At 46.3% G+C, this 26,985-nt stretch overlaps 1 protein-coding gene across 1 annotated transcript; it reads right to left on the bottom strand.

Annotated features, from left to right (window-relative positions):
- Positions 1-699: 699 nt before the first annotated feature.
- On the bottom strand, positions 700-26,332 carry COX20 (cytochrome c oxidase assembly factor COX20). The gene is made up of 4 exons (XM_069769227.1): positions 26,203-26,332; positions 15,524-15,638; positions 1,683-1,746; positions 700-1,091 (listed from the first exon to the last, which is right to left on the bottom strand). The coding sequence occupies exons 1-4, from the start codon at positions 26,236-26,238 to the stop codon at positions 956-958; spliced, it is 351 nt and encodes a 116-aa protein (XP_069625328.1). The 5' UTR covers positions 26,239-26,332; the 3' UTR covers positions 700-955.
- Between the last annotated feature and the right edge of the window lie 653 nt (positions 26,333-26,985).

Here is a 26,985-nt window from a genome sequence, read left to right as displayed (position 1 = left end):
CAGCCTATCTCCCTGTCTATCGAGGGTTCTAGGCACCTGGCGTCGGCAAAGCACGCCTGCAAGCTTGCGGATTCATCCAGTCCGCATGCATTCTTGAAGCACTATAATTCCCACACTTCAACAGATATGAGTCTGGGCAGGCGGACTCTGCAGGCCGCGGTGGCGTACTTGTAAGTAGCGGTTACACAGGGCCTGATCTGATGTTGTCCCCTCCCAGTGACTGCTTTGGGATGTCCCACGGTCTGTGTCCCCCAATGAGGCGAAGGAGAAATAGGGATTTTTGTGTACTCACCGTAAAATAATTTTCTCCGAGCCATTCTTTGGGGGACACAGCTCCCACCCTGTTAGTAGCTTATGCTTGTTTTATAATCTGACATGCTATACTCTCATATATAATATGAAATGCTATACGCTCATATGTTTTTATTGATCTCCTACTGCTTTTGCAATTAACTGGTTAGCTGAGAGCCAGCAGGAGGGTGTATACTGCAGGGGAGGAGCTAACTTTCATTGTATCACTTAGTGTCAGCCTCTTAGTGTCAGCAGCATACACCCACGGTCTGTGTCCCCCAATGAATGGCTCGGAGAAAAGGATTTTACGGCGAGTACACAAAAATCCCTATTTTGCAGGCAATTTTGCTCCCTTTCTGAACTAAATAAAATAAGCAAAAACACAAATATAACAATGTGATTGCAACATACAAAGAAAACACAAGTCATTTATTATTTACATATGACAAAATCTTACAAAATGATAAAATCTCCAGAAAAGATGGCAACAAGTTTCCAATCATCATTGCAGTTTGCAGAACAACCTTTAGCTCTCCAGGCCATGGTTAGGATTCTGGATTATGAGCCTTTTTTTTGTATGTATTCTTTACAACATTTCAATAACAGGAAAGGAAAAAAGGGTAAATATTTTCCAGAAATAGTAAAAGAAAAAAAACAATCGTAATTATGAGCCATTGTTGCGGCTGTCTTTAGCTGTTGGATCAATATTGCTGCCTTCATATATCACCTTATTTTTAATACCATCTTGTACTATTCTTTGCTGAATCCTCAGTTTTGCATAATTGTATCTACAGTATAACCTAAAATAAAACACAAGGAAAAATAAAGTCAGACTGGTATTTCCACCCCAAATCTCTTTTCACCAATATAGCGTCAATGTACTAGGATTTTATCAAACTACAGTAAACAGCTAGTCACATAGTAATTTACAAGGCTGTCACATTATAAGAGTTGGCCAGGTTTTTCACGAAAGTAGGCAAGAAAGTCACTAAGTAATTATAGACATATGAATCCTTACAGTGGGCATATTGCGCGCTGCAAAGATTATCTGGTGCCGGCAGAGAGAAACAAAACGGTCACATCACTGCAAGCATGCAATATACTGACTTCTGGTCACATCCTGACCAGAAGTAGTACGCAGGCTAGCTCCTTGCAGGTGAGTTGATTGAGGCCACACACATCTAGTAGGAATGTGGCCAGGAGTATGAATATGGGAGGGAGGATTCACAAGGCTGCAGTCACCGAGAGAGACTGATGAACCTGGACAACCCCTTTGAACGAAGCTGCACCTCAGAGACTTCTGCAATGTCCTTACCTCCCTGCACCCAATAGTACATACATTCCTGCTAACATTTTAGCCAACACAAATTTTGAAGAAAGGAAAAACTTACCAAGAGCCTAAGGTACTAAGAATGAACCCACCAGCAGCTAAGTCACAAGAACGTTTAACCCTGCCTGCAAGGACAAAGGAAAAAATGTGAAAAGGGCAGTCCGATACAGATTTAATGCTTTTAAAATAAAAATGAGAAATAATTCCTACGAAGCGTATGTGCACACGTTGCGGAAAGGTGTGCGGATTTTTCCGCAGATTTTGGTAAATCCGCACTGCAGATTTACAGCGTTTTTTTTTTTTTTTGCGTAATCCACCTGCGGTTTTACACCACCTGCAGCTTCCTATTATGGAGCAGGTGTAAACCGCAGCGGAATCCGCACAAAGAATTGACATGCTGCGGAAGAAACAACGCAGCATTTCCGTCTGTTTTTTTTCTGCAGCATGTACACTGTGGATTTTGTTTTCCATAGGTTTACATGGTACTGTACAACGCATGGAAAACAGCTGCAGATCCGCAGCAAAATCTGCAACATGTGCACATAGCCTAACAGCTCTATGGATCTAGCACAAGCTGCTCCGAAGGTCAGGCCCAGCAATCTGTGCGCTATCCAGTGAGCTGCTGCCAAGTGAATTTGCCTATGGTTTAAAAAAAAAAAAAAAAGTCAAACCTAAAAAATAAAATAAAAAACATTCTGTGTTAAATAAGCTCCAAGAGTGAATTCCCTCGTTACCTATTTGGTGCAGATTTTCATGTAAATAATCTGCAGCTTAATACAGCACCAGCTAAATAAAGGAGATCTGAGCAATTCTCATCTGCACATTGATGGACACTGACCCACAAATTCTACATCTGCAGGGTGTCATTCCCTTCGGCAGAATTTAGGGCACCTTTCAGGTCAGATTTTGCTGCACACTCAGCATGTGAACTTACCTCAAGTGTGAAACTTTCTTGCAGAAAAATGTGGACACATGCTAAGAAGAAAAAAACCTTCAGAGGAAGTTCCATATTACAATGGGTATTTCTAGTGTGTTTTCTGCTGCTCAACCTTTTGGGCCATTTATCTGTCGCTTCGCTCTTTCACTGATCATCTATTCTCAACAATTTTTCAAATCTGTCAACAAATCTCTTTTTAGTAAATGGCAGAAATATAAAGGGACTCTGTCACCAGATTTGTGATACTGAGAGCACCATAATGTGGAGAGGACCCCTAGGCCGGGATCACACATACGCGAGATACGGCCGAGTCTCGCAGGTGAAATCCCTCCTCTGGCGCCGGCACTCCGGAGTGGAGCGTGCAGCTCTATGTATTGCTGTGCGGCTGCACGCTCCGCTCCGGAGTGTCGGCACCAGAGGAGGGATTTCACCTGCGAGACTCGGCCGTATCTCGCGTATGTGTGATCCCGGCCTCATTCTAGCGATGTGTCACTTACTTGGCTGCTTACTGTTTGGATAAAATCCCTGTTATTTGCTGCAGATATAACAGCTCTCTAAGGCCGGGGACACACACAACGTCAGTAGACACATATATGTATATATATTAATATTTCATCCAGCGCGATATAGCAGAAAGCCGGTAATTCAATTACCGGCTTCTGCTTTCTCCTTCCTAAAACCCGACATGATATGAGACCTGGTTTACATAAAGTAAACCATGTCTTCTCCCCATTTTTTTTGCATATTCCACACTACTAATGTCAGTAGTGTGTCTATGCAAAATTTGGCCGTTCTAGCTATTAAATTAAGGGGTTAAATGGCGGAAAAAATTGGCGTGGGCTCCCGCACAATTTTCTCCGCCAGAGTAGTAAAGCCAGTGACTGAGGGCAGATATTAATAGCCTGGAGAGGGTCCATGGTTATTGGCCCCCCCCTGGCTAAAAACATCTGCCCCCAGCCACCCCAGAAAAGGGACATCTGGAAGATGCGCCTATTCTGGCACTTGGCCACTCTCTTCCCATTCCCGTGTAGCGGTGGGATATGGGGTAATGAAGGGTTAATGCCACCTTGCTATTGTAAGGTGACATTAAGCCAAATTAATAATGGAGAGGCGTCAAAGGGTTAAAAAAATACACAAACATTATTAAAAATTAATTTAATGGAATAAACACAAAGGTTGTTGTAGTAATTTATTCTACTCTCAATCCACTCACTGAAGACCCTCGATCTGTAAATCAAAAAAACATAATAAACCAACAATATACATACCTTCCGAGGATCTGGCACATCCAACGATGTAGATCCATCTGAAGGGGTTAAACTATTTTGCAGACACGAGCTCCGCTAATGCAGGATGCTCATTTCTGCAAAACGCCGGAGAATGAAGCTAAATATAGGTCAATGATCTATATTTAGCTTCATTTGCGGTGAGGCGCCCTCTGCTGGCTGTTCCTAGATCGTGGGAACTTTCCTAGAAAGCTCCCTTGCTCGAGATCATAAGAGGGCGCCCTCTGCTGGTTTTCCTCATATGAACTCGAGCCAGGGAGCTTTCTAGGAAAGTTCCCACGATCTAGGAACAACCATCAGAGGGCGCCTCACCGCAAATGAAGCTAAATATAGATCATTGACCTATATTTAGCTTCATTCGCCGGGGTTTTGCAGAAATGAGCATCCTGCATTAGCGGAGCTCGTGTCTGCAAAATAGTTTAACCCCTTCAGATGGATCTACATCGTTGGACGTGCCAGATCCTCGGAAGGTATGTATATTATTGGTTTATTATGTTTTTTTGATTTACAGATCGAGGGTCTTCAGTGAGTGGATTGAGAGTAGAATAAATTACTACAACAACCTTTGTGTTATTTCATTAAATTAATTTTTAATAATGTGTTTGTGTATTTTTTTAACCCTTTACTAGTATTGGATTAATAATGGATAGGTGTCATAATTGACGCCTCTCCATTATTAATTTGGCTTAATGTCACCTTACAATAGCAAGGTGGCATTAACCCTTCATTACCCCATATCCCACCGCTACACGGGAATGGGAAGAGTGGCCAAGTGCCAGAATAGGCGCTTCTTCCAGATGTGCCTTTTCTGGGGTGGCTGGGGGCAGGTGTTTTTAGCCAGGTGGGGGCCAATAACCATGGACCCTCTCCAGGCTATTAATATCTGCCCTCAGTCACTGGCTTTACTACTCTGGCAGAGAAAATTGTGCGGGAGCCCACGCCAATTTTTTCCGCCATTTAACCCCTTAATTTACTAGCTAGAACGGCCAAATTTTGCATAGACACACTACTGACAGTAGTGTGGAATATGCAAAAAAAATGGGGATACGAGATGGTTTACTGTATGTAATCATGTCTCATATCATGTCGGGTTTTAGGAAGGAGAAAGCAAAAGCCGGTAATTGAATTACCGGCTTTAAAGCTGTCTAGCGCTGGAAGAAATATTAATATATATACATATATGTGTCTCACTGACATATATATATATATACCTATTCTATGTGTACACATTTATTCGACCTATTCTATTCTAAGCTGTCAGTGTGATTTTACTGTACACCGCACTGAATTGCCGGCTTTTCTCTCTAACAGCGCTGCGTATTCCTCGCAAGTCACACTGCTGGTCCGTGTGTGATCCGTATTTTTGGGGCTTCCATAGACTTTCATTGGCAATTCTCGGCCAAGAAACGCTGACAATCGCAGCATGCTGCGATTTCACTCGGATCCTGAATACGGCCGAGAAAATATCGGATGATGGGAGCTGCCCCATTGATTAACATTGGGACGAGTGCTATGCAATTTTTTAGCGCATTGCACTCGTCCGTATTACGGTCTAGTGTGACCCCGGCCTAATGCTGAGCTCTGTATAACCCCGCCCACACCACTGATTGGCAGCTCTGGGTACACTGTGCATAGACAGAAAGCTGCCAATCAGTGGTGAGGGCAGAACTATGTGGCACAAGACAAGTAGGCCTCTAGTGATGATAATCTGCTGATTAACAAAACTACAGCAAGCAGCTCAAAAAGTGACATCACTGGAATTGAGGTCTCTGCCCCTACATTATGCTGCTCTAAGATAAGGTAGCATTAACCTGGTGACAGATTCTCTTTAACCCCTTTCTGCCATCAGACGTACTATTCCGTCCATGTGGGGTGGGCTTTACTTCCCACGGACGGAATAGTACGTCATAGGCGATCGGCCGCGCTCACGGGGGGAGCGCGGCCGGGTGTCAGCTGCTTATCGCAGCTGACATCCGGCACTATGTGCCAGGAGCGGTCACAGACCGCCCCCGGCACATTAACCCCCGGCACACCGCGATCAAACATGATCGCGATGTGCCGGCGGTGCAGGGAAGCTTCCCGCAGGGAGGGGGCTCCCTGCGGGCTTCCCTGAGACCCGGGGGTCTCTCACCTCCTCCCTGCAGAAAGTCCCGGATCCAAGATGGCCGCGGATCCGGGTCCTGCAGGGAGGGAGGTGGCTTACCAAGTGCCTGCTCAGAGCAGGCACTTGGTAACGCTGCAGCGCTGTTTGACAGATCGGTGATCTGTCAGAGTGCTGTGCAAACTGGCAGATCACCGATCTGTATTGTCCCCCCTGGGACAAAGTAAAAAAGTTAAAAAAATTTTTTTACAAGTGTGTAAAAAATAATATAAAAATAATGAAAAAAAAAAAATTATTATTCCCATAAATACATTTCTTTATCTAAATAAAAAAAAACCAAAACAATAAAAGTACACATATTTAGTATCGCCGCGTCCGTAACGACCCGACCTATAAAACTGGCCCACTAGTTAACCCCTTCAGTAAACACCGTAAGAAAAAAAAAAAAAAACGAGGCAAAAAACAACGCTTTATTATCATACCGCCGAACAAAAAGTGGAATAACACGCGATCAAAAAGACAGATATATATAACCATGGTACCGCTGAAAGCGTCATCTTGTCCCGCAAAAAATGAGCCGTCATACAGCATCATCAGCGAAAAATTAAAAAAGTTCTATCTAAAAGTCCTCAGAATAAAGCGATGCAAAAATAATTATTTTTTCTATAAAATAGTTTTTATCGTATAAAAGCGCCAAAACATAAAGAAAATGATATAAATGAGGTGTCGCTGTAATCGTACTGACCCGAAGAATAAAACTGCTTTATCAATTTTACCAAACGCGGAACGGTATAAACGCCTCCCCCAAAAGAAATTCATGAATAGCTGGTTTTTGCTAATTCTGCCTCACAAAAATCGGAATAAAAAGCGATCAAAAAATGTCATGTGCCCGAAAGTGTTACCAATAAAAACGTCAACTCGTCCCGCAAAAAACAAGACCTCACATGACTCTGTGGACTCAAATATGGAAAAATTATAGCTCTCAAAATGTGGTAACGCAAAAAATATTTTTTGCAATAAAAAGCATCTTTCAGTGAGTGACTGCTGCCAATCATAAAAATCCGCTAAAAAACCCGCTATAAAAGTAAATCAAACCCCCCTTCATTACCCCCTTAGTTAGGGAAAAATAAAAAAAATTTAAAAAATGTATTTATTTCCATTTTCCCATTAGGGTTAGGGCTAGGGCGAGGGTTAGGGCTAGGGTTAGGACTAGGGTTAGGGCTAGGGTTAAGGCTACAGTTAGGGTTAAGGCTACAGTTAGGGTTAAGGCTACAGTTAGGGTTGGGGCTACAGTTAGGGTTTGGATTACATTTGCGGTTGGGATTAGGATTAGGGGTGTGTCTGGGTTAGAGGTGTGGTTGGGGTTACCGTTGGGATTAGGGTTAGGGGTGTGTTTGGATTAGGGTTTCAGTTATAATTGGGGGGTTTCCACTGTTTAGACACATCAGGGGCTCTCCAAACGCGACATGGCGTCCGAACTCAATTCCAGCCAATTCTGCATTGAAAAAGTAAAACAGTGCTCCTTCCCTTCCGAGCTCTCCCGTGTGCCCAAACAGGAGTTTACCCCAACATATGGGGTATCAGCATACTCAGGACAAATTGGACAACAACTTTTGGGGTCCAATTTCTCCTGTTACCCTTGGGAAAATACAAAACTGGGGGCTAAAAAATAAGTTTTGTGGGAAAAAAAAGATTTTTTAATTTTCACGGCTCTGCGTTATAAACTGTAGTGAAACACTTGGGGGCTCAAAGTTCTCACAACACATCTAGATAAGTTCCTTTGGGGGTCTAGTTTCCAATATGGGGTCACTTGTGGGGGGTTTCTACTGTTTACGTACATTAGGGGCTCTGCAAACGCAATGTGACGCCTGCAGACCATTCCATCTAAGTCTATATTTCAAAGGGCGCTCCTTCCCTTCCGAGCCTTCCCATGCGCCCAAACGGTGGTTCCCCCCACATATGGGGTATCAGCGCACTCAGGACAAATTGCACAACAAATTTTGGGGTCCAATTTCTCCTGTTACCCTCGAGAAAATACAAAACTGGGGGCTAAAAAATAATTTTGGGGGGAATTTTTTTTTTTATTTTCACGGCTCTGCGTTAGAAGCTGTAGTGAAACACTTGGGGGCTCAAAGTTCTCACAACACATCTAGATAAGTTCCTTTGGGGGTCTAGTTTCCAATATGGGGTCACTTGTGGGGGGTTTCTACTGTTTAGGTACATTAGGGGCTCTGCAAATGCAATGTGACGCCTGCAGACCATTCCATCTAAGTCTGTATTTCAAATGGCGCTCTGCTATGAAAGGCAATTCAGTACTACAATGGACATAGCGGTCAGAGCACATACAGTGATCTGACAATAACCCAAAATCATAGAACGAGCTCGGAGACGTGGGAACTCTGCAGACCGCAATCCCTAATCCTCTCCAAACAACACTAGAGGCAGCCGTGGATTGCGCCTAACTCTGCCTATGCAACTCGGCACAGCCTGAGAAACTAACTAGCCTGAAGATAGAAAATAAGCCTACCTTGCCTCAGAGAAATACCCCAAAGGAAAAGGCAGCCCCCCACATATAATGACTGTGAGTTAAGATGAAAAGACAAACGTAGAGATGAAATAGATTCAGCAAAGTGAGGCCCGACTTTCTTAACAGATCGAGGATAGAAAAGGTAACTTTGCGGTCTACACAAAACCCTAAAGAAAACCACGCAAAGGGGGCAAAAAGACCCTCCGTACCGAACTAACGGCACGGAGGTACACCCTTTGCGTCCCAGAGCTTCCAGCAACAAATTAGACAAGCTGGACAGAAAAAATAGCAAACAAATAGCAAAGAAGAACTTAGCTATGCAGAGCAGCAGGCCACAGGAATGATCCAGGGAAAAGCAAGTCCAACACTGGAACATTGACAGGAAGCCAGGATCAAAGCATTAGGTGGAGTTAAGTAGAGAAGCACCTAACGACCTCACCAGATCACCTGAGGGAGGAAACTCAGAAGCCGCAGTACCACTTCCCTCCACCAACAGAAGCTCACAGAGAGAATCAGCCGAAGTACCACTTGTGACCACAGGAGGGAGCTCTGCCACAGAATTCACAACAGTACCCCCCCCCTTGAGGAGGGGTCACCGAACCCTCACCAGAGCCCCCAGGCCGACCAGGATGAGCCACATGAAAGGCACGAACAAGATCGGGAGCATGGACATCAGAGGCAAAAACCCAGGAATTATCTTCCTGAGCATAACCCTTCCATTTAACCAGATACTGGAGTTTCCGTCTAGAAACACGAGAATCCAAAATCTTCTCCACAATATACTCCAATTCCCCCTTCACCAAAACCGGGGCAGGAGGATCAACAGATGGAACCATAGGTGCCACGTATCTCCGCAACAATGACCTATGGAATACGTTATGTATGGAAAAAGAATCTGGAAGGGTCAGACAAAAAGACACAGGATTAAGAACCTCAGAAATCCTATACGGACCAATGAAACGAGGTTTAAACTTAGGAGAGGAAACCTTCATAGGAATATGACGAGAAGATAACCAAACCAGATCCCCAACACGAAGTCGGGGACCCACACGGCGTCTGCGATTAGCGAAACGTTGAGCCTTCTCCTGGGACAAGGTCAAATTGTCCACTACATGAGTCCAAATCTGCTGCAACCTGTCCACCACAGTATCCACACCAGGACAGTCCGAAGACTCAACCTGTCCTGAAGAGAAACGAGGATGGAACCCAGAATTGCAGAAAAATGGCGAAACCAAGGTAGCCGAGCTGGCCCGATTATTAAGGGCGAACTCAGCCAAAGGCAAAAAGGACACCCAGTCATCCTGATCGGCAGAAACAAAGCATCTCAGATATGTTTCCAAGGTCTGATTGGTTCGTTCGGTCTGGCCATTAGTCTGAGGATGGAAAGCCGAGGAAAAAGACAAGTCAATGCCCATCCTACCACAAAAGGCTCGCCAAAACCTTGAAACAAACTGGGAACCTCTGTCAGAAACGATATTCTCTGGAATGCCATGTAAACGAACCACATGCTGGAAGAACAATGGCACCAAATCAGAGGAGAAAGGCAATTTAGACAAGGGTACCAGATGGACCATCTTAGAAAAGCAATCACAGACCACCCAAATGACTGACATCTTTTGAGAAACGGGAAGATCAGAAATAAAATCCATAGAGATATGTGTCCAAGGCCTCTTCGGGACCGGCAAGGGCAAAAGCAACCCACTGGCACGAGAACAACAGGGCTTAGCCCGAGCACAAATCCCACAGGACTGCACAAAAACACGCACATCCCGCGACAGAGACGGCCACCAAAAGGATCTAGCCACCAACTCTCTGGTACCAAAGATTCCAGGATGACCAGCCAACGCCGAACAATGAACCTCAGAGATAACTTTATTGGTCCACCTATCAGGGACAAACAGTCTCTCCGCTGGACAACGATCAGGTTTATTAGCCTGAAATTTTTGCAGCACCCGCCGCAAATCAGGGGAGATGGCAGACACAATTACTCCTTCCTTGAGGATACCCGCCGGCTCAGACAAACCCGGAGAGTCGGGCACAAAACTCCTAGACAGAGCATCCGCCTTCACATTTTTAGAGCCCGGAAGGTACGAAATCACAAAGTCAAAACGGGCAAAAAACAGCGACCAACGAGCCTGTCTAGGATTCAACCGCTTAGCAGACTCAAGATAAGTCAAGTTCTTATGATCAGTCAATACCACCACGCGATGGTTAGCTCCATCAAGCCAATGACGCCTCTCCTCGAATGCCCACTTCATGGCCAGCAACTCTCGGTTGCCCACATCATAATTTCGCTCAGCAGGCGAAAACTTCCTGGAAAAAAAAGCGCATGGTTTCATCACTGAGCAATCAGAACCTATCTGCGACAAAACAGCCCCTGCTCCAATCTCAGAAGCATCAACCTCGACCTGGAACGGAAGAGAAACATCTGGTTGACACAACACAGGGGCAGAAGAAAAACGACGCTTCAACTCTTGAAAAGTTTCCACAGCAGCAGAAGACTAATTAACCAAATCAGCACCTTTCTTGGTCAAATCGGTCAATGGTTTGGCAATACTAGAAAAATTGCAGATGAAGCGATGATAAAAATTAGCAAAGCCCAGGAACTTTTGCAGACTTTTCAGAGATGTCGGCTGAGTCCAATCATGGATGGCTTGGACCTTAACAGGATCCATCTCGATAGTAGAAGGGGAAAAGATGAACCTCAAAAATGAAACCTTCTGCACACCAAAGAGACACTTTGATCCCTTCACAAACAAAGAATTAGCACGCAGGACCTGAAAAACTGTTCTGACCTGCTTCACATGAGACTCCCAATCATCCGAGAAGATCAAAATGTCATCCAAGTACACAATCAGGAATTTATCCAGGTACTCTCGGAAGATGTCATGCATAAAGGACTGAAACACTGATGGAGCATTGGCAAGTCCGAATGACATCACTAGATACTCAAAATGACCCTCGGGCGTATTAAATGCAGTTTTCCATTCATCTCCTCGCCTGATTCTCACCAGATTATACGCACCATGAAGATCTATCTTGGTGAACCAACTAGCCCCCTTAATCCGAGCAAACAAATCAGATAACAATGGCAAGGGGTACTGAAATTTAACCGTGATCTTATTTAGAAGGCGGTAATCTATACAAGGTCTCAGCGAACCATCCTTCTTGGTTACAAAAAAGAACCCTGCTCCTAATGGTGACGATGACGGGCGAATATGCCCCTTCTCCAGGGATTCCTTCACATAACTGCGCATAGCGGCGTGCTCAGGCACGGATAAATTAAACAGTCGACCTTTTGGGAATTTACTACCAGGAATCAAATTGATAGCACAATCACAATCCCTATGCGGAGGTAGGGCATCGGACTTGGGCTCATCAAATACATCCCGGTAATCAGACAAGAACTCTGGAACCTCAGAAGGGGTGGATGACGAAATTGACAGAAATGGAACATCACCATGTACCCCCTGACAACCCCAGCTGGACACCGACATGGATTTTTAATCTAATACTGGATTATGGGCTTGTAGCCATGGCAACCCCAACACGACCACATCATGCAGATTATGCAACACCAGAAAGCGAATAACCTCCTGATGTGCAGGAGCCATGCACATGGTCAGCTGGGTCCAGTATTGAGGCTTATTCTTGGCCAAAGGCGTGGCATCAATTCCTCTCAATGGAATAGGACACTGCAAGGGCTCTAAGAGAAACCCACAACGCTTAGCATACTCCAAGTCCATCAAATTCAGGGCAGCGCCTGAATCCACAAATGCCATGACAGAATACGATGACAAAGAGCAGATCAAGGTAACGGACAGAAGAAATTTTGACTGTACCGTACCAATGGTGGCAGACCTAGCGAACCGCTTAGTGCGCTTAGGACAATCAGAGATAGCATGAGTGGAATCACCACAGTAGAAACACAGCCCATTCAGACGTCTGTGTTCTTGCCGTTTAACTCTGGTCAAAGTCCTATCGCACTGTATAGGCTCAGGTTTAAGCTCAGGTAATACCGCCAAATGGTGCACAGATTTACGCTCACGCAAGCGTCGACCGATCTGAATGGCCAAAGACATAGACTCATTCAAACCAGCAGGTATAGGAAATCCCACCATGACATCCTTAAGGGCTTCAGAGAGACCCTTTCTGAACATAGCTGCCAGCGCAGATTCATTCCATTGAGTGAGCACGGACCACTTTCTAAATTTCTGACAATATACCTCTATCTCATCCTGACCCTGACAAAGAGCCAGCAAATTTCTCTCTGCCTGATCCAGTGAATTAGGTTCATCGTACAGCAATCCGAGCGCCAGGAAAAACGCATCGATATTACTCAATGCAGGATCTCCTGGCGCAAGAGAAAATGCCCAGTCCTGAGGGTCGCCGCGCAAAAAAGAAATAACAATCAAAACCTGTTGAACTGGATCACCAGAGGAGCGAGGTTTCAAGGCCAGAAATAATTTACAATTCTTTTTGAAACTCAGAAACTTAGTTCTATCTCCAAAAAACAAATCAGGAATAGGAATTCTTGGTTCCAACATAGCTTTCTGATCAATAGTGTCTTGAATCTTTTGTACTCTTGCCGAGAGCTGATCCACAAATGAAGACAGACTTCTAATGTCCATCGCTACACCTGTGTACTGAACCACCCAAATGTCTAGGGGAAAAAAAAGGCAAAACACAGTGCAAAGAAAAAAAAAAATGGTCTCAGAACTTCTTTTTTCCCTCTATTGAGAATCATTAGTACTTTTGGCTTCCTGTACTGTTATGAAAGGCAATTCAGTACTACAATGGACATAGCGGCCAGAGCACATACAGTGATCTGACAATAACCCAAAATCATAGAACGAGCTCGGAGACGTGGGAACTCTGCAGACCGCAATCCCTAATCCTCTCCAAACAACACTAGAGGCAGCCGTGGATTGCGCCTAACTCTGCCTATGCAACTCGGCACAGCCTGAGAAACTAACTAGCCTGAAGATAGAAAATAAGCCTACCTTGCCTCAGAGAAATACCCCAAAGGAAAAGGCAGCCCCCCACATATAATGACTGTGAGTTAAGATGAAAAGACAAACGTAGAGATGAAATAGATTCAGCAAAGTGAGGCCCGACTTTCTTAACAGATCGAGGATAGAAAAGGTAACTTTGCGGTCTACACAAAACCCTAAAGAAAACCACGCAAAGGGGGCAAAAAGACCCTCCGTACCGAACTAACGGCACGGAGGTACACCCTTTGCGTCCCAGAGCTTCCAGCAACAAATTAGACAAGCTGGACAGAAAAAATAGCAAACAAATAGCAAAGAAGAACTTAGCTATGCAGAGCAGCAGGCCACAGGAATGATCCAGGGAAAAGCAAGTCCAACACTGGAACATTGACAGGAAGCCAGGATCAAAGCATTAGGTGGAGTTAAGTAGAGAAGCACCTAACGACCTCACCAGATCACCTGAGGGAGGAAACTCAGAAGCCGCAGTACCACTTCCCTCCACCAACAGAAGCTCACAGAGAGAATCAGCCGAAGTACCACTTGTGACCACAGGAGGGAGCTCTGCCACAGAATTCACAACAGCGCTCCTTCCCTTCCGAGCCTTCCCATGCGCCCAAACGGTGGTTCCCCCCCACATATGGGGTATCAGCGCACTCAGGACAAATTGGACAACAAATTTTGGGGTCCAATTTCTCCTGTTACCCTTGGGAAAATACAAAACTGGGGGCTAAAAAATAATATTTGTGGGAAAAAATTTTTGTTTTATTTTTACGGCTCTGCATTATAAACTTCTGTGAAGCTCTTGGTGGGTCAAAGTGCTCACCACACCTCTAGATAAGTTCCTTAGGGGGTCTACTTTCCAAAATGGTGTCACTTGTGGGGGGTTTCAATGTTTAGGCACATCAGTGGCTCTCCGAACGCAACAAGGCGTCCCATCTCAATTCTAGTCAATTTTGCATTAAAAAGTCAAATGGCGCTCCTTCGCTTCCAAGCTCTGTCATGCGCCCAAACAGTGGTTTACCTCCACTTATGGGGTATCGGCGTACTCAGGACAAATTGTACAACAAGGTTTGGGGTCCATTTTCTCCTGTAACTCTTGGCAAAATAAAACAAATTGGAGCTGAAGTAAATTTTTTGTGAAAAAAAGTTAAATGTTAATTTTTATTTAAACATTCCAAAAATTCCTGTGAAACACCTGAAGGGTTAATAAACTTCTTGAATGTGGTTTTGAGAACCTTGAGGGGTGCAGCTTTTAGAATGGTGTCACACTTGGGTATTTTCTATCATATAGACCCCTCAAAATGACTTCAAATGAGATGTGGTCCCTAAAATAAAATGGTGTTGTAAAAATGAGAAATTGCTGGTCAACTTTTAACCCTTATAACTCCCTAACAAAAAAAAATTTTGGTTCCAAAATTGTGCTGATGTAAAGTAGACATGTGGGAAATGTTATTTATTAAGTATTTTGTGTGACATATCTCTGTGATTTAATTGCATAAAAATTCAAAGTTGGAAAATTGCAAAATTTTCGCCATGTTTCCGTTTTTTTCACAAATAAACGCAGGTAATATCAAAGAAATTTTACCACTATCATGAAGTACAATATGTCACGAGAAAACAATGTCAGAATCACCGGGATCCGTTGAAGCGTTCCAGAGTTATAACCTCATAAAGGGACAGTGGTCAGAATTGTAAAAATTGGCCCGGTCATTAACGTGCAAACCACCCTTGGGGGTAAAAGGGTTAAGCCTAAAATAAGTAACATGACCAAAACATTTTAAGCAATAAAAACACATGGAAGTTTTAGACGACAGGATGCAAGTGAGGTACAGGAGCCTCACATTATGTCTATGATGGCACCCACACACTCCAGCAGGTCAGAGGTTTGTCGATAGTCGTGGCTAGTGCTTTTCTAGTCATCATGTTGCCCTAACATTTGGGGGTTGTACCCCAAAGACATGCTCTTACCATATGCCCTCGCAGAGCCTATTCATGTCATAGAGGAGACCCTGCTCTGGACTCCCCCTATTTGGGAGTTTTTGTCTCCTAATGTCACTTACTTGTTGCTAGAAAATTTCCAACACCAATTAGCAACGAGCCAACAGATCCGAAAAGCACAGATTCCCGTGCACAAGGCGTCTTTTGCACATCAATGATCCATAGCAACTTGAAGGACTAATAAGGGGGAAAAAAAAAAAAACTTATATAAGGACAAGGACAGCCGGGTAAAGCAGTAATGCTGGCACCTCTGTATCCAGAGGCCAAAATTAACTCCTTACAATAGAAGCCATGGTGACAGTATGAGCAGAGCCAAGGATGGCGCACACTTTTCCGCCTTCTCTTCTTTAGCGCTCCTGCCTTATTTTAACAAATGTTCATATTCTGCATGTATGTACGCACCCTAAGGCCGGTTTCACTCATCAGTGTCTCCGGTACATGAGGTGACAGTTTCCTCACGTACCGGAGCCACTGACACACGTAGACAAATTAAAATCAATGCATCTGTGCAGATGTCATTGATTTTTTGCGGACTGTGTCTCCGTGTGCCAAACACGGAGACATGTCAGTGTTCGTGGGAGCGCACGGATTACACGGACCCATTAAAGTCAATGGGTCAGTGTAAAACACGTTGTCCGTGTGCAGTCCGTGTGCCGTGTAGGAGACAGCGCTACATTAAGCGCTGTCCCCCCCACTGGTGCTGAAGCCGCCATTCATATCTTCCCTGCAGCAGCGTTTGCTGTAGAGAAGATATGAATAATTGTGTGTAAAATCAAGATCCAGGTCCCCACCCCCCTCCCGTGTGCCCCCCTGCTATTATTAAAATACTCACCGGGCTCCCTCGCTGGCTGGCGCTGCTTCCTGTTCTGGCCGCACCTTCTACTGTATGAGCGGTCACGTGGGGCTGCCGATTACAGTAATGAATATGAGGCTCCACCTCCCATAGGGGTGGAGCCGCATATTCATTACTGTAAATGAGCGACCCCACGTGACCGCTCATACAGTAGAAGGTGCGGCCAGGACAGGAAGCAGCGCCAGCCAGCGAGGGAGCCGAGTGAGTATTTTAATAACAGCAGGGGGGCGCAGAGGGGGTGGGGACCTGGATCTTGATTTTACACACGATTATTCATATCTTCTCTACAGCAAACGCTGCTGCAGGGAAGATATGAATGGCGGCTTCAGCACGATGCAGGGGACAGCGCTAAACTTTAGCGCTGTCTCCTGCACGGTGCGTGTGGTACCCAGTGGGCACACGGGCGGCACACTGATGTGCCACAGAAACGCACGGGCACACGGACACGGATAATTCCGGTACCGGAATTATCTGGACGTGTGGGACTGCCCTAATGGACAGCTACTGCACTAGGAAGAATACACAGACTGAAGATAAAAATTGGAAAAGCAAAATTAGAATTAAAAGGTCAGGAAATGGTTCAGGAGCATCGGGATCACTATATGTTTCACAAAAAGTGGAGACGAAAGTCACTGATGTCCATGGAAGCTAATCGGCTTCACAAAACCGGAGCACAATGCTTAATGATAGGCGCAGTCAGACGACCGAGATCAGACCACAGTGCAATGGCTGCCGGAGGGTCTCCCAACCCGAGCGTGACAGCCAGTCTGTGCTGTGTGGCCTGATCCAAGTCCGATTTAAGGTATGTGCACACGTTCTGGATTTTTCACGCATTTTTTTTAGCTTCAAAAATGCTTAAAAAAAACGCATACATTAAGCATCCCATCATTTTTAATGTATTCCGCAATTTTTGTGCACATGTTGCGTTTTTTCCGCGATAGAAACATATCGCGGAAAAATACGAAGCATGTTCATTAATTTTGCGGATTTATCGCGGATTTTCTGCTATTTAATGCACTGGGAAGCGCCGGAAAAAAACGCAAAAAATCCGCAAAAAAAACACGCAAAGACCGCGAGAAAAACGCGTGCGGATTTTCTGCAGAAAATCTCTGGTTTTGTTCAAGAAATTTCTGCAGAAAATCCTGATGTGTGCACATAGCCTTATACATTCATCTGACTGAGCATTTATAAATACAGCCGTCCCACGCGCCAGGGAGAATGACACGTACAGTCGTCGCACGCGCCAGGGAGAATAACACGTACAGTCGTCGCATGCGCCAGGGAGAATAACACGCACAGTCGTCGCACGCGCCAGGGAGAATAACACGTACAGTCGTCGCATGCGCCAGGGAGAATGACACGTACAGCCGTAGCACACGCCAGGGAGAATGACACGTACAGCCGCCGCACGCGCCAGGGAGAATGACACGTACAGCCGTAGCACGCGCCAGGGAGAATGACACGTACAGCCGTAGCACGCGCCAGGGAGAATGACACGCACAGCCGTCGCACGCGCCAGGGAAAATTACACGTACAGCAGTCACACGCGCCAGGGAGAATGACACGTACAGCAGTCACACGCGCCAGAGAGAATGACACGTACAGCAGTCACACGCGCCAGGGAGAATGACCCGTACAGCCGGCACGCACACGCCAGGGAGAATGACACGTACAGCCGATGCCCCCATTAGGGTTGATGACATGCACAGGCGATACACGCACCAGGGCAGATGATACAGCCGGCAAATGACACATACAGCCAGCGCACTCACCAGCGCAGACGACACATACAGCCGGCGCATTCACCAGCACGGACTACACATACAGCCGGCGCATTCACCAGCACGGACTACACATACAGCCAGCGCATTCACCAGCGCGGACTACATACAACCAGTGCACTCATCAGGGCAGACGACACATACAGCCGGCACACTCACCAGGGCGGACAACACATACAGCCGATGCACACACCAGGGCCGACGACACATGCAGCCGGCACACACACCAGGGCGGACGACACATACAGCCGATGCACACACCAGGGCCAACGACACATGCAGCCGGCGCACACACACGGGCAGTTGACATATACAGACAGTGCACTCACTAGGGTGGACGACACATACCGCAGCCTCCTGCACACTACACTGTGTTCCAAATTATTATGCAAATTGGATTTAAGTGTCATAAAGATTTAATTGTTTTGTTTTTCAAATAAACTCATGGATGGTATTGTGTCTCAGGGCTCAATGGATCACTGAAATCAATCTTAAACACGTGTGATAATTAGTTTTCCAGGTGATTCTAATTAAAGGAAAACTACTTAAAAATGATGTTCCACATTATTAAGCAGGCCAAAGGTTTCAAGCAATATGAGAAATAAAAAGGATCTCTCTGCTGCTGGAAAGCGTTAAATAGTGCAATGCCTTGGACAAGGTATGAAAAAATTAGATACTTCACAAAAACTTTGTGATCATCATACTGTGAAGAGATTTGTGACTGCAACAGAGCACAGACAGAGTTAATGCAGCTAAAGGCATAATGAGGAAGTTTCTGCCAGACAAATTCATTGGATTAAGACAGCAGCTACCAAAATACCATTACAAAGCAGCAAACAGTTATTTGAAGCTGCTGGTGCCTCTGGAGTCCCTCGTACCTCGAGGTGTAGGATCCTTCAAAGGCTTGCTGTGGTACATAAACCTACTATTCGGCCACCCCTAAACAGTGTTCATGAGCAGAAACGGTTGCAGTGGGCCCAGACATACATGAAGACTAATTTTCAAACAGTCTTGTTTACTGATGAGTGTCGAGCAACCCTGGATGGTCCAGATGGATGGAGTAGTGGATGGTTGGTGGATGGCCACCATGTCGCAACAAGGCTGCAACGTCAGCAAGGAGGTGGAGAAATCATGTTTTGGGCTGGAATCATGGGGAAACAGCTGGTAAGGCCCTTTAAGGTTCCTGAAGGTGTGAAAATGACCTCTGCAAAGTTTATAGAGTTTCTGACTGACAACTTTCTTCCATGGTATAAAAGCAGAAACGTGCCTTCAGAAGCAAAATCATCTTCATGCATGACAATGCACCATCTCATGCTGCAAATAATACCTCTGAGTCATTGGCTACTATGGGCATAAAAGGAGATAAACTCATGGTGTGGCCACCATCTTCCCCTGACCTCAACCCTATAAAGAACCTTTGGAGTATCATCCAGGACAAGATCTATGAGGGTGGGAGGCAGTTCACATCAAAACAGCAGCTCTGGGAAGCTATTCTGACTTCATGCAAAGACATACAAGCAGAAACTCTCCAAAAACTCAAGAATGCAAGAATTGTGAAGGTGATATCAAAGAAGGGTTCCTATGTTAACATGTAACTTGGCCTGTTAGGATGTTTTGGAGTTAAATAGCTTTTTTTCAGTTAATGTGACCTCCTAATGCTGCAAATTCCACAAATGAGCATTTTCAGTTCTTTAAAACATATCAAATGTTTAGAAACTCTACTGTGTAGGGCAGCACAGTGGTTAGCACTGCAGCCTTGCAGCGCTGGGGTCCTGGGTTCTAAAGAGTTTGTATGTTCTCTCCGTGTTTGCGTGGGTTTCCTCTGGGTTCTCCGGTTTCCTCCCACATTCCAAAGACATACTGATAGGGATTCTAGATTGTGAGCCCCATTGGGGACAGTGATGATAATGTCTGCAAACTGTAAAGCGCTGCGGAATATGTTAGCGCTATATAAAAAGATTATTATTACTGTGCCTAATAATTTGGAACAGTGCATTTTGAGTTTTTATTCATTTTGGAGATTACACGGTTATCATTGGGAGGTTTCTTCAATAAAATTCGATGTATACTCTAATGGGTGATGACTTTTATTAGACTGACTGTCATTTGCACCGACTATTTAGGAAAATTCGAGAAAAATGTCATCTGCATAATAATTTGGAACATAGTGTAGCGTTGATGACTTTTTTAGCCGATGCACGCAGCAGGGCGGATACATAAAGCCAGCACATGCATCAGGGCGGAAGACATATACCGCAACTTCATTAACCAGTGCGCACACATGAATTCGGCGCACACACTAGGTTTGATGACATGTATAGCCAATGCATGCAGTAGGGCGGACATATACAGACAGCACGCACCATTATATCTACACTTGGGCATATTCTGGTTGTATTAGAGGTATAAGCTGCAGCTGGCACACACGGACACATACAACTGTTACGCACCATTATGTCTACACTTGCAGTGGGCACTTGACCCTTCCTGTGCACTGTAGCTGTTTGTCTGGGGCAGCGACCCGTACCTGTCTGATGCGGCGACCTGTGGATGTCGGTGATCTGTAGCTGTCGGTGAAGATCTGTAGCTGTCGGTGCAATGATCTGTAGATGTCGGTGCCGTGACTTGCAGCTGTTAGTGCGTGATCAGTAGGTGTCGGTGCTGTGATCAGTAGAGGTCGGTGCGGTAATCAGTAGAGGTCAGTGCAGAGATCTGTAGCTGTCGGTGTAGAGATCTGTAGCGGTCAATGCGGTGATCTGTTGCTGTCGGTGCGGTGAACAGTAGCTGTCGGTGCGGTGATCTGTAGATGTCAGTGTGGTGACTTGCAGCTGTCGGTGCGGTGATCAGTAGCTGTCGGTGCAGTGATCAGTAGCTGTCGGTGCAGTGATCAGTAGCTGTCGGTGCAGTGATCAGTAGCTGTCGGTGCAGTGATCAGTAGCTGTCGGTGCAGTGATCAGTAGCTGTCGGTGCAGTGATCAGTAGCTGTCGGTGCAGTGATCAGTAGCTGTCGGTGCAGTGATCAGTAGCTGTCGGTGCAGTGATCTGTAGCTGTCGGTGCAGTGATCTGTAGCTGTCGGTGCGGTCATCTGTTGCTGTCGGTGATCAGTAGCTGTCGGTGCAGAGGTCTGTTGCTGTCGGTGATCAGTAGCTGTCGATGCAGAGATCTGTTGCTGTCGGTGATCAGTAGCTGTCGGTGCAGAGATCTGTTGCTGTCGGTGCGGTGAACAGTAGCTGACGGTGCGGTGATCTGTAGATGTCAGTGCGGTGACTTGCAGCTGTCGGTGCGATGAGCTGTAGCTGACGGTGCAGTGTGTTATGACCTGGTGGTTAAGAGGCCACACTGAAATGACCTGGTGGCTAAAACGCAACATGGAACGAGCTCTGAGAAGGTGGTATCTCTACTGACCGCAGTCCCTAATCCTAACAACACAACTAGAAATAGCCGTGGGATGTTCCTGACACTCCCTAGACACCTCGTCACAGCCTCAGATATAACTACCCCTAAAGAAGGAAATAGAAAGCTACGGTATCTTGCCTCAGAGAAACCCCCAAAAGGAAAGACAGCCCCCCACAAATATTGACTGTGAAAGGAGAGGGAAATGACGAACACAGAAATGAAATTAGATTTCAGCAAAGGGAGGCCAAAACTAAACTAGATAGACAGAGAGCAAAGGATACTGTGCGGTCAGTATTAAAAACTACAAAATCCACGCAGAGTTTACAAAAATGAACTCCACACCGACTCACAAATCTGCTTTCCCAGAGCTTCCAGCTAGCCTGAATAAGACATAGTGACAAGCTGGACAAAAGAGACAAAATGCAAAGCAATAGAGTCCAAACAAATGGACAAACAAAACTAGCAAAACTTATCTTTTGCAGACAAGGACTGGCCATATGAGAAATCCAAGGGAAGAATCAAATCCAACCAAGAACATTGACAGCAGGCATGGACTAAAGCCCAGAGCAGGTTTAAATAACAAACCCAGGCAAGGCGATTAGTGAAGGCAGCTGCTACAACTACCTAACGGAGCAGCAGTTCCACTTGAAACCACCAGAGGGAGCCCAAGGGCAGAACTCGCAAAAATACCATTAGCAACCACAGGAGGGAGCTCCAGAACGGAACTCACAACAGCAGTGATCTGTAGCTGTCGGTGAGGTGATCTGTAGCTGTCGGTGCAGTGATCTGTAGCTGTCGGTGCGGTCATCTGTTGCAGTCGGTGATCAGTAGCTGTCGGTGCAGAGATCTGTTGCTGTCGGTGATCAGTAGCTGTCGGTGCGGTGAACAGTAGCTGTTGGTGCGGTGATCTGTAGATGTCAGTGCGGTGACTTGCAGCTGTCGGTGCGGTGATCTGTAGCTGTCGGTGCAGTGATCTGTAGCTGTCGGTGCAGTGATCTGTAGCTGTCGGTGCAGTGATCTGTAGCTGTCGGTGCAGTGATCTGTAGCTGTCAGTGCGGTCATCTGTTGCAGTCGGTGAAGAGATCTGTTGCTGTCGGTGATCAGTAGCTGTCGGTGCAGTGATCTGTAGCTGTCGGTGCAGTGATCTGTAGCTGTCGGTGCAGTGATCTGTAGCTGTCGGTGCGGTCATCTGTTGCTGTCGGTGATCAGTAGCTGTCGGTGCAGAGGTCTGTTGCTGTCGGTGATCAGTAGCTGTCGATGCAGAGATCTGTTGCTGTCGGTGATCAGTAGCTGTCGGTGCAGAGATCTGTTGCTGTCGGTGCGGTGAACAGTAGCTGACGGTGCGGTGATCTGTAGATGTCAGTGCGGTGACTTGCAGCTGTCGGTGCGATGAGCTGTAGCTGACGGTGCAGTGTGTTATGACCTGGTGGTTAAGAGGCCACACTGAAATGACCTGGTGGCTAAAACGCAACATGGAACGAGCTCTGAGAAGGTGGTATCTCTACTGACCGCAGTCCCTAATCCTAACAACACAACTAGAAATAGCCGTGGGATGTTCCTGACACTCCCTAGACACCTCGTCACAGCCTCAGATATAACTACCCCTAAAGAAGGAAATAGAAAGCTACGGTATCTTGCCTCAGAGAAACCCCCAAAAGGAAAGACAGCCCCCCACAAATATTGACTGTGAAAGGAGAGGGAAATGACGAACACAGAAATGAAATTAGATTTCAGCAAAGGGAGGCCAAAACTAAACTAGATAGACAGAGAGCAAAGGATACTGTGCGGTCAGTATTAAAAACTACAAAATCCACGCAGAGTTTACAAAAATGAACTCCACACCGACTCACAAATCTGCTTTCCCAGAGCTTCCAGCTAGCCTGAATAAGACATAGTGACAAGCTGGACAAAAGAGACAAAATGCAAAGCAATAGAGTCCAAACAAATGGACAAACAAAACTAGCAAAACTTATCTTTTGCAGACAAGGACTGGCCATATGAGAAATCCAAGGGAAGAATCAAATCCAACCAAGAACATTGACAGCAGGCATGGACTAAAGCCCAGAGCAGGTTTAAATAACAAACCCAGGCAAGGCGATTAGTGAAGGCAGCTGCTACAACTACCTAACGGAGCAGCAGTTCCACTTGAAACCACCAGAGGGAGCCCAAGGGCAGAACTCGCAAAAATACCATTAGCAACCACAGGAGGGAGCTCCAGAACGGAACTCACAACAGCAGTGATCTGTAGCTGTCGGTGAGGTGATCTGTAGCTGTCGGTGCAGTGATCTGTAGCTGTCGGTGCGGTCATCTGTTGCAGTCGGTGATCAGTAGCTGTCGGTGCAGAGATCTGTTGCTGTCGGTGATCAGTAGCTGTCGGTGCGGTGAACAGTAGCTGTTGGTGCGGTGATCTGTAGATGTCAGTGCGGTGACTTGCAGCTGTCGGTGCGGTGATCTGTAGCTGTCGGTGCAGTGATCTGTAGCTGTCGGTGCAGTGATCTGTAGCTGTCGGTGCAGTGATCTGTAGCTGTCGGTGCAGTGATCTGTAGCTGTCGGTGCAGTGATCTGTAGCTGTCAGTGCGGTCATCTGTTGCAGTCGGTGAAGAGATCTGTTGCTGTCGGTGATCAGTAGCTGTCGGTGCAGTGATCTGTAGCTGTCGGTGCAGTGATCTGTAGCTGTCGGTGCAGTGATCTGTAGCTGTCGGTGCGGTCATCTGTTGCTGTCGGTGATCAGTAGCTGTCGGTGCAGAGGTCTGTTGCTGTCGGTGATCAGTAGCTGTCGATGCAGAGATCTGTTGCTGTCGGTGATCAGTAGCTGTCGGTGCAGAGATCTGTTGCTGTCGGTGCGGTGAACAGTAGCTGACGGTGCGGTGATCTGTAGATGTCAGTGCGGTGACTTGCAGCTGTCGGTGCGATGAGCTGTAGCTGACGGTGCAGTGTGTTATGACCTGGTGGTTAAGAGGCCACACTGAAATGACCTGGTGGCTAAAACGCAACATGGAACGAGCTCTGAGAAGGTGGTATCTCTACTGACCGCAGTCCCTAATCCTAACAACACAACTAGAAATAGCCGTGGGATGTTCCTGACACTCCCTAGACACCTCGTCACAGCCTCAGATATAACTACCCCTAAAGAAGGAAATAGAAAGCTACGGTATCTTGCCTCAGAGAAACCCCCAAAAGGAAAGACAGCCCCCCACAAATATTGACTGTGAAAGGAGAGGGAAATGACGAACACAGAAATGAAATTAGATTTCAGCAAAGGGAGGCCAAAACTAAACTAGATAGACAGAGAGCAAAGGATACTGTGCGGTCAGTATTAAAAACTACAAAATCCACGCAGAGTTTACAAAAATGAACTCCACACCGACTCACAAATCTGCTTTCCCAGAGCTTCCAGCTAGCCTGAATAAGACATAGTGACAAGCTGGACAAAAGAGACAAAATGCAAAGCAATAGAGTCCAAACAAATGGACAAACAAAACTAGCAAAACTTATCTTTTGCAGACAAGGACTGGCCATATGAGAAATCCAAGGGAAGAATCAAATCCAACCAAGAACATTGACAGCAGGCATGGACTAAAGCCCAGAGCAGGTTTAAATAACAAACCCAGGCAAGGCGATTAGTGAAGGCAGCTGCTACAACTACCTAACGGAGCAGCAGTTCCACTTGAAACCACCAGAGGGAGCCCAAGGGCAGAACTCGCAAAAATACCATTAGCAACCACAGGAGGGAGCTCCAGAACGGAACTCACAACAGCAGTGATCTGTAGCTGTCGGTGAGGTGATCTGTAGCTGTCGGTGCAGTGATCTGTAGCTGTCGGTGCGGTCATCTGTTGCAGTCGGTGATCAGTAGCTGTCGGTGCAGAGATCTGTTGCTGTCGGTGATCAGTAGCTGTCGGTGCGGTGAACAGTAGCTGTTGGTGCGGTGATCTGTAGATGTCAGTGCGGTGACTTGCAGCTGTCGGTGCGGTGATCTGTAGCTGTCGGTGCAGTGATCTGTAGCTGTCGGTGCAGTGATCTGTAGCTGTCGGTGCAGTGATCTGTAGCTGTCGGTGCAGTGATCTGTAGCTGTCGGTGCAGTGATCTGTAGCTGTCGGTGCAGTGATCTGTAGGTGTCGGTGCGGTGATCTGTAGGTGTCGGTGCGGTGATCTGTAGCTGTCGGTGCGGTGATCAGTAGCTGTCGGTGCGGTCATCTGTTGCTGTCGGTGATCAGCAGCTGTCGGTGCAGAGATCAGTAGCTGTCGGTGATCAGTAGCTGTTGGTGCAGAGATCTGTTGCTGTCGGTGATCAGCAGCTGTCGGTGCAGAGATCAGTAGCTGTCGGTGATCAGCAGCTGTCGGTGCAGAGATCAGTAGCTGTCGGTGATCAGTAGCTGTCGGTGTAGTGATCAGTAGCTGTCGGTGCAGTGATCAGTAGTGCAGTGATCAGTAGCTGTCGGTGCAGAGATCTGTTGCTGTCGGTGATCAGCAGCTGTCGGTGCAGAGATCTGTTGCTGTCGGTGATCAGTAGCTGTCGGTGCAGAGATCTGTTGCTGTCGGTGCGGTAATCACATAGTATCGGATACATGTGCAGACAGCACCCGGTCCTACTGTGATCAAACAAATACCGGCGGTCACGTGTTGCTGTATCCCGTCCTCGGTACATACAGTAATGGCATCCACAGCTGTCACATATACAACACTTCACCACACGACAACGAATGACTTCACCTTTTCCTTGGCTACTTCACCTTCCTCGTCCGCCATATTGGTTGGCACGCTCGAGCCGACCTTCACCAATCACCCTGCCAAGTTCCAACAACAGAGCTGATGTGAAGTACAGAGCGTCTCCAGCGTCCAGTCCGCTCCAGCTCCCCACGCCTCGCGCTCGCTGGTTATGGAGCTCCGCCATATTACGCCGGTTATTGCGGATTAGGGGCTTCAGTGGCATCTAAAATGGGAGACGAGAGAATGTGAAGCGTGATGTATGTGAGCAAGTGAGGCGGCGAATGATACTATCGGGACAGGGCCGAGAATCGTGGCACACTATGGCAGTAGTCAGTGTCCGACAGACGCACTCGCACACACAGTGGTAACTAGCACACAGCAGTAGCGCTCACTAGTACAGCGCCATTAATGCCGCCGCTCCTCACTAGCGGCTCTGTCCCCACTGTTGTTCCATTCCCTATCACTATGTCTTTGGAGTGGGAGGAAAGCAGAGAACTGGAGGAACCCCTTCATGACCCAGCTTATTTTGACCTTAATGGCCTTGCCGTTTTTTGCAATTCGGACCAGTGTCCCTTTATGAGGTAATAACTCAGGAACGCTTCAACGGATCCTAGCGGTTCTGAGATTGTTTTTTCGTGACATATTGGGCTTCATGTTAGTGGTAAATTTAGGTCAATAAATTCTGCGTTTATTTGTGATAAAAATGGAAATTTGGCGAAAATTTTTAAAATTTCACAATTTTCACATTTTTAATTTTTATTATGTTAAACCAGAGAGTTATGTGAC

Source organism: Ranitomeya imitator, chromosome 5, assembly GCF_032444005.1.
Source record: "Ranitomeya imitator isolate aRanImi1 chromosome 5, aRanImi1.pri, whole genome shotgun sequence".
NCBI classification, from domain to species: Eukaryota; Metazoa; Chordata; class Amphibia; order Anura; family Dendrobatidae; genus Ranitomeya; species Ranitomeya imitator.
The sequence above is the reverse complement of the archived record's forward strand: the minus strand, read 5'-3'. Positions and strand labels throughout refer to the sequence as shown.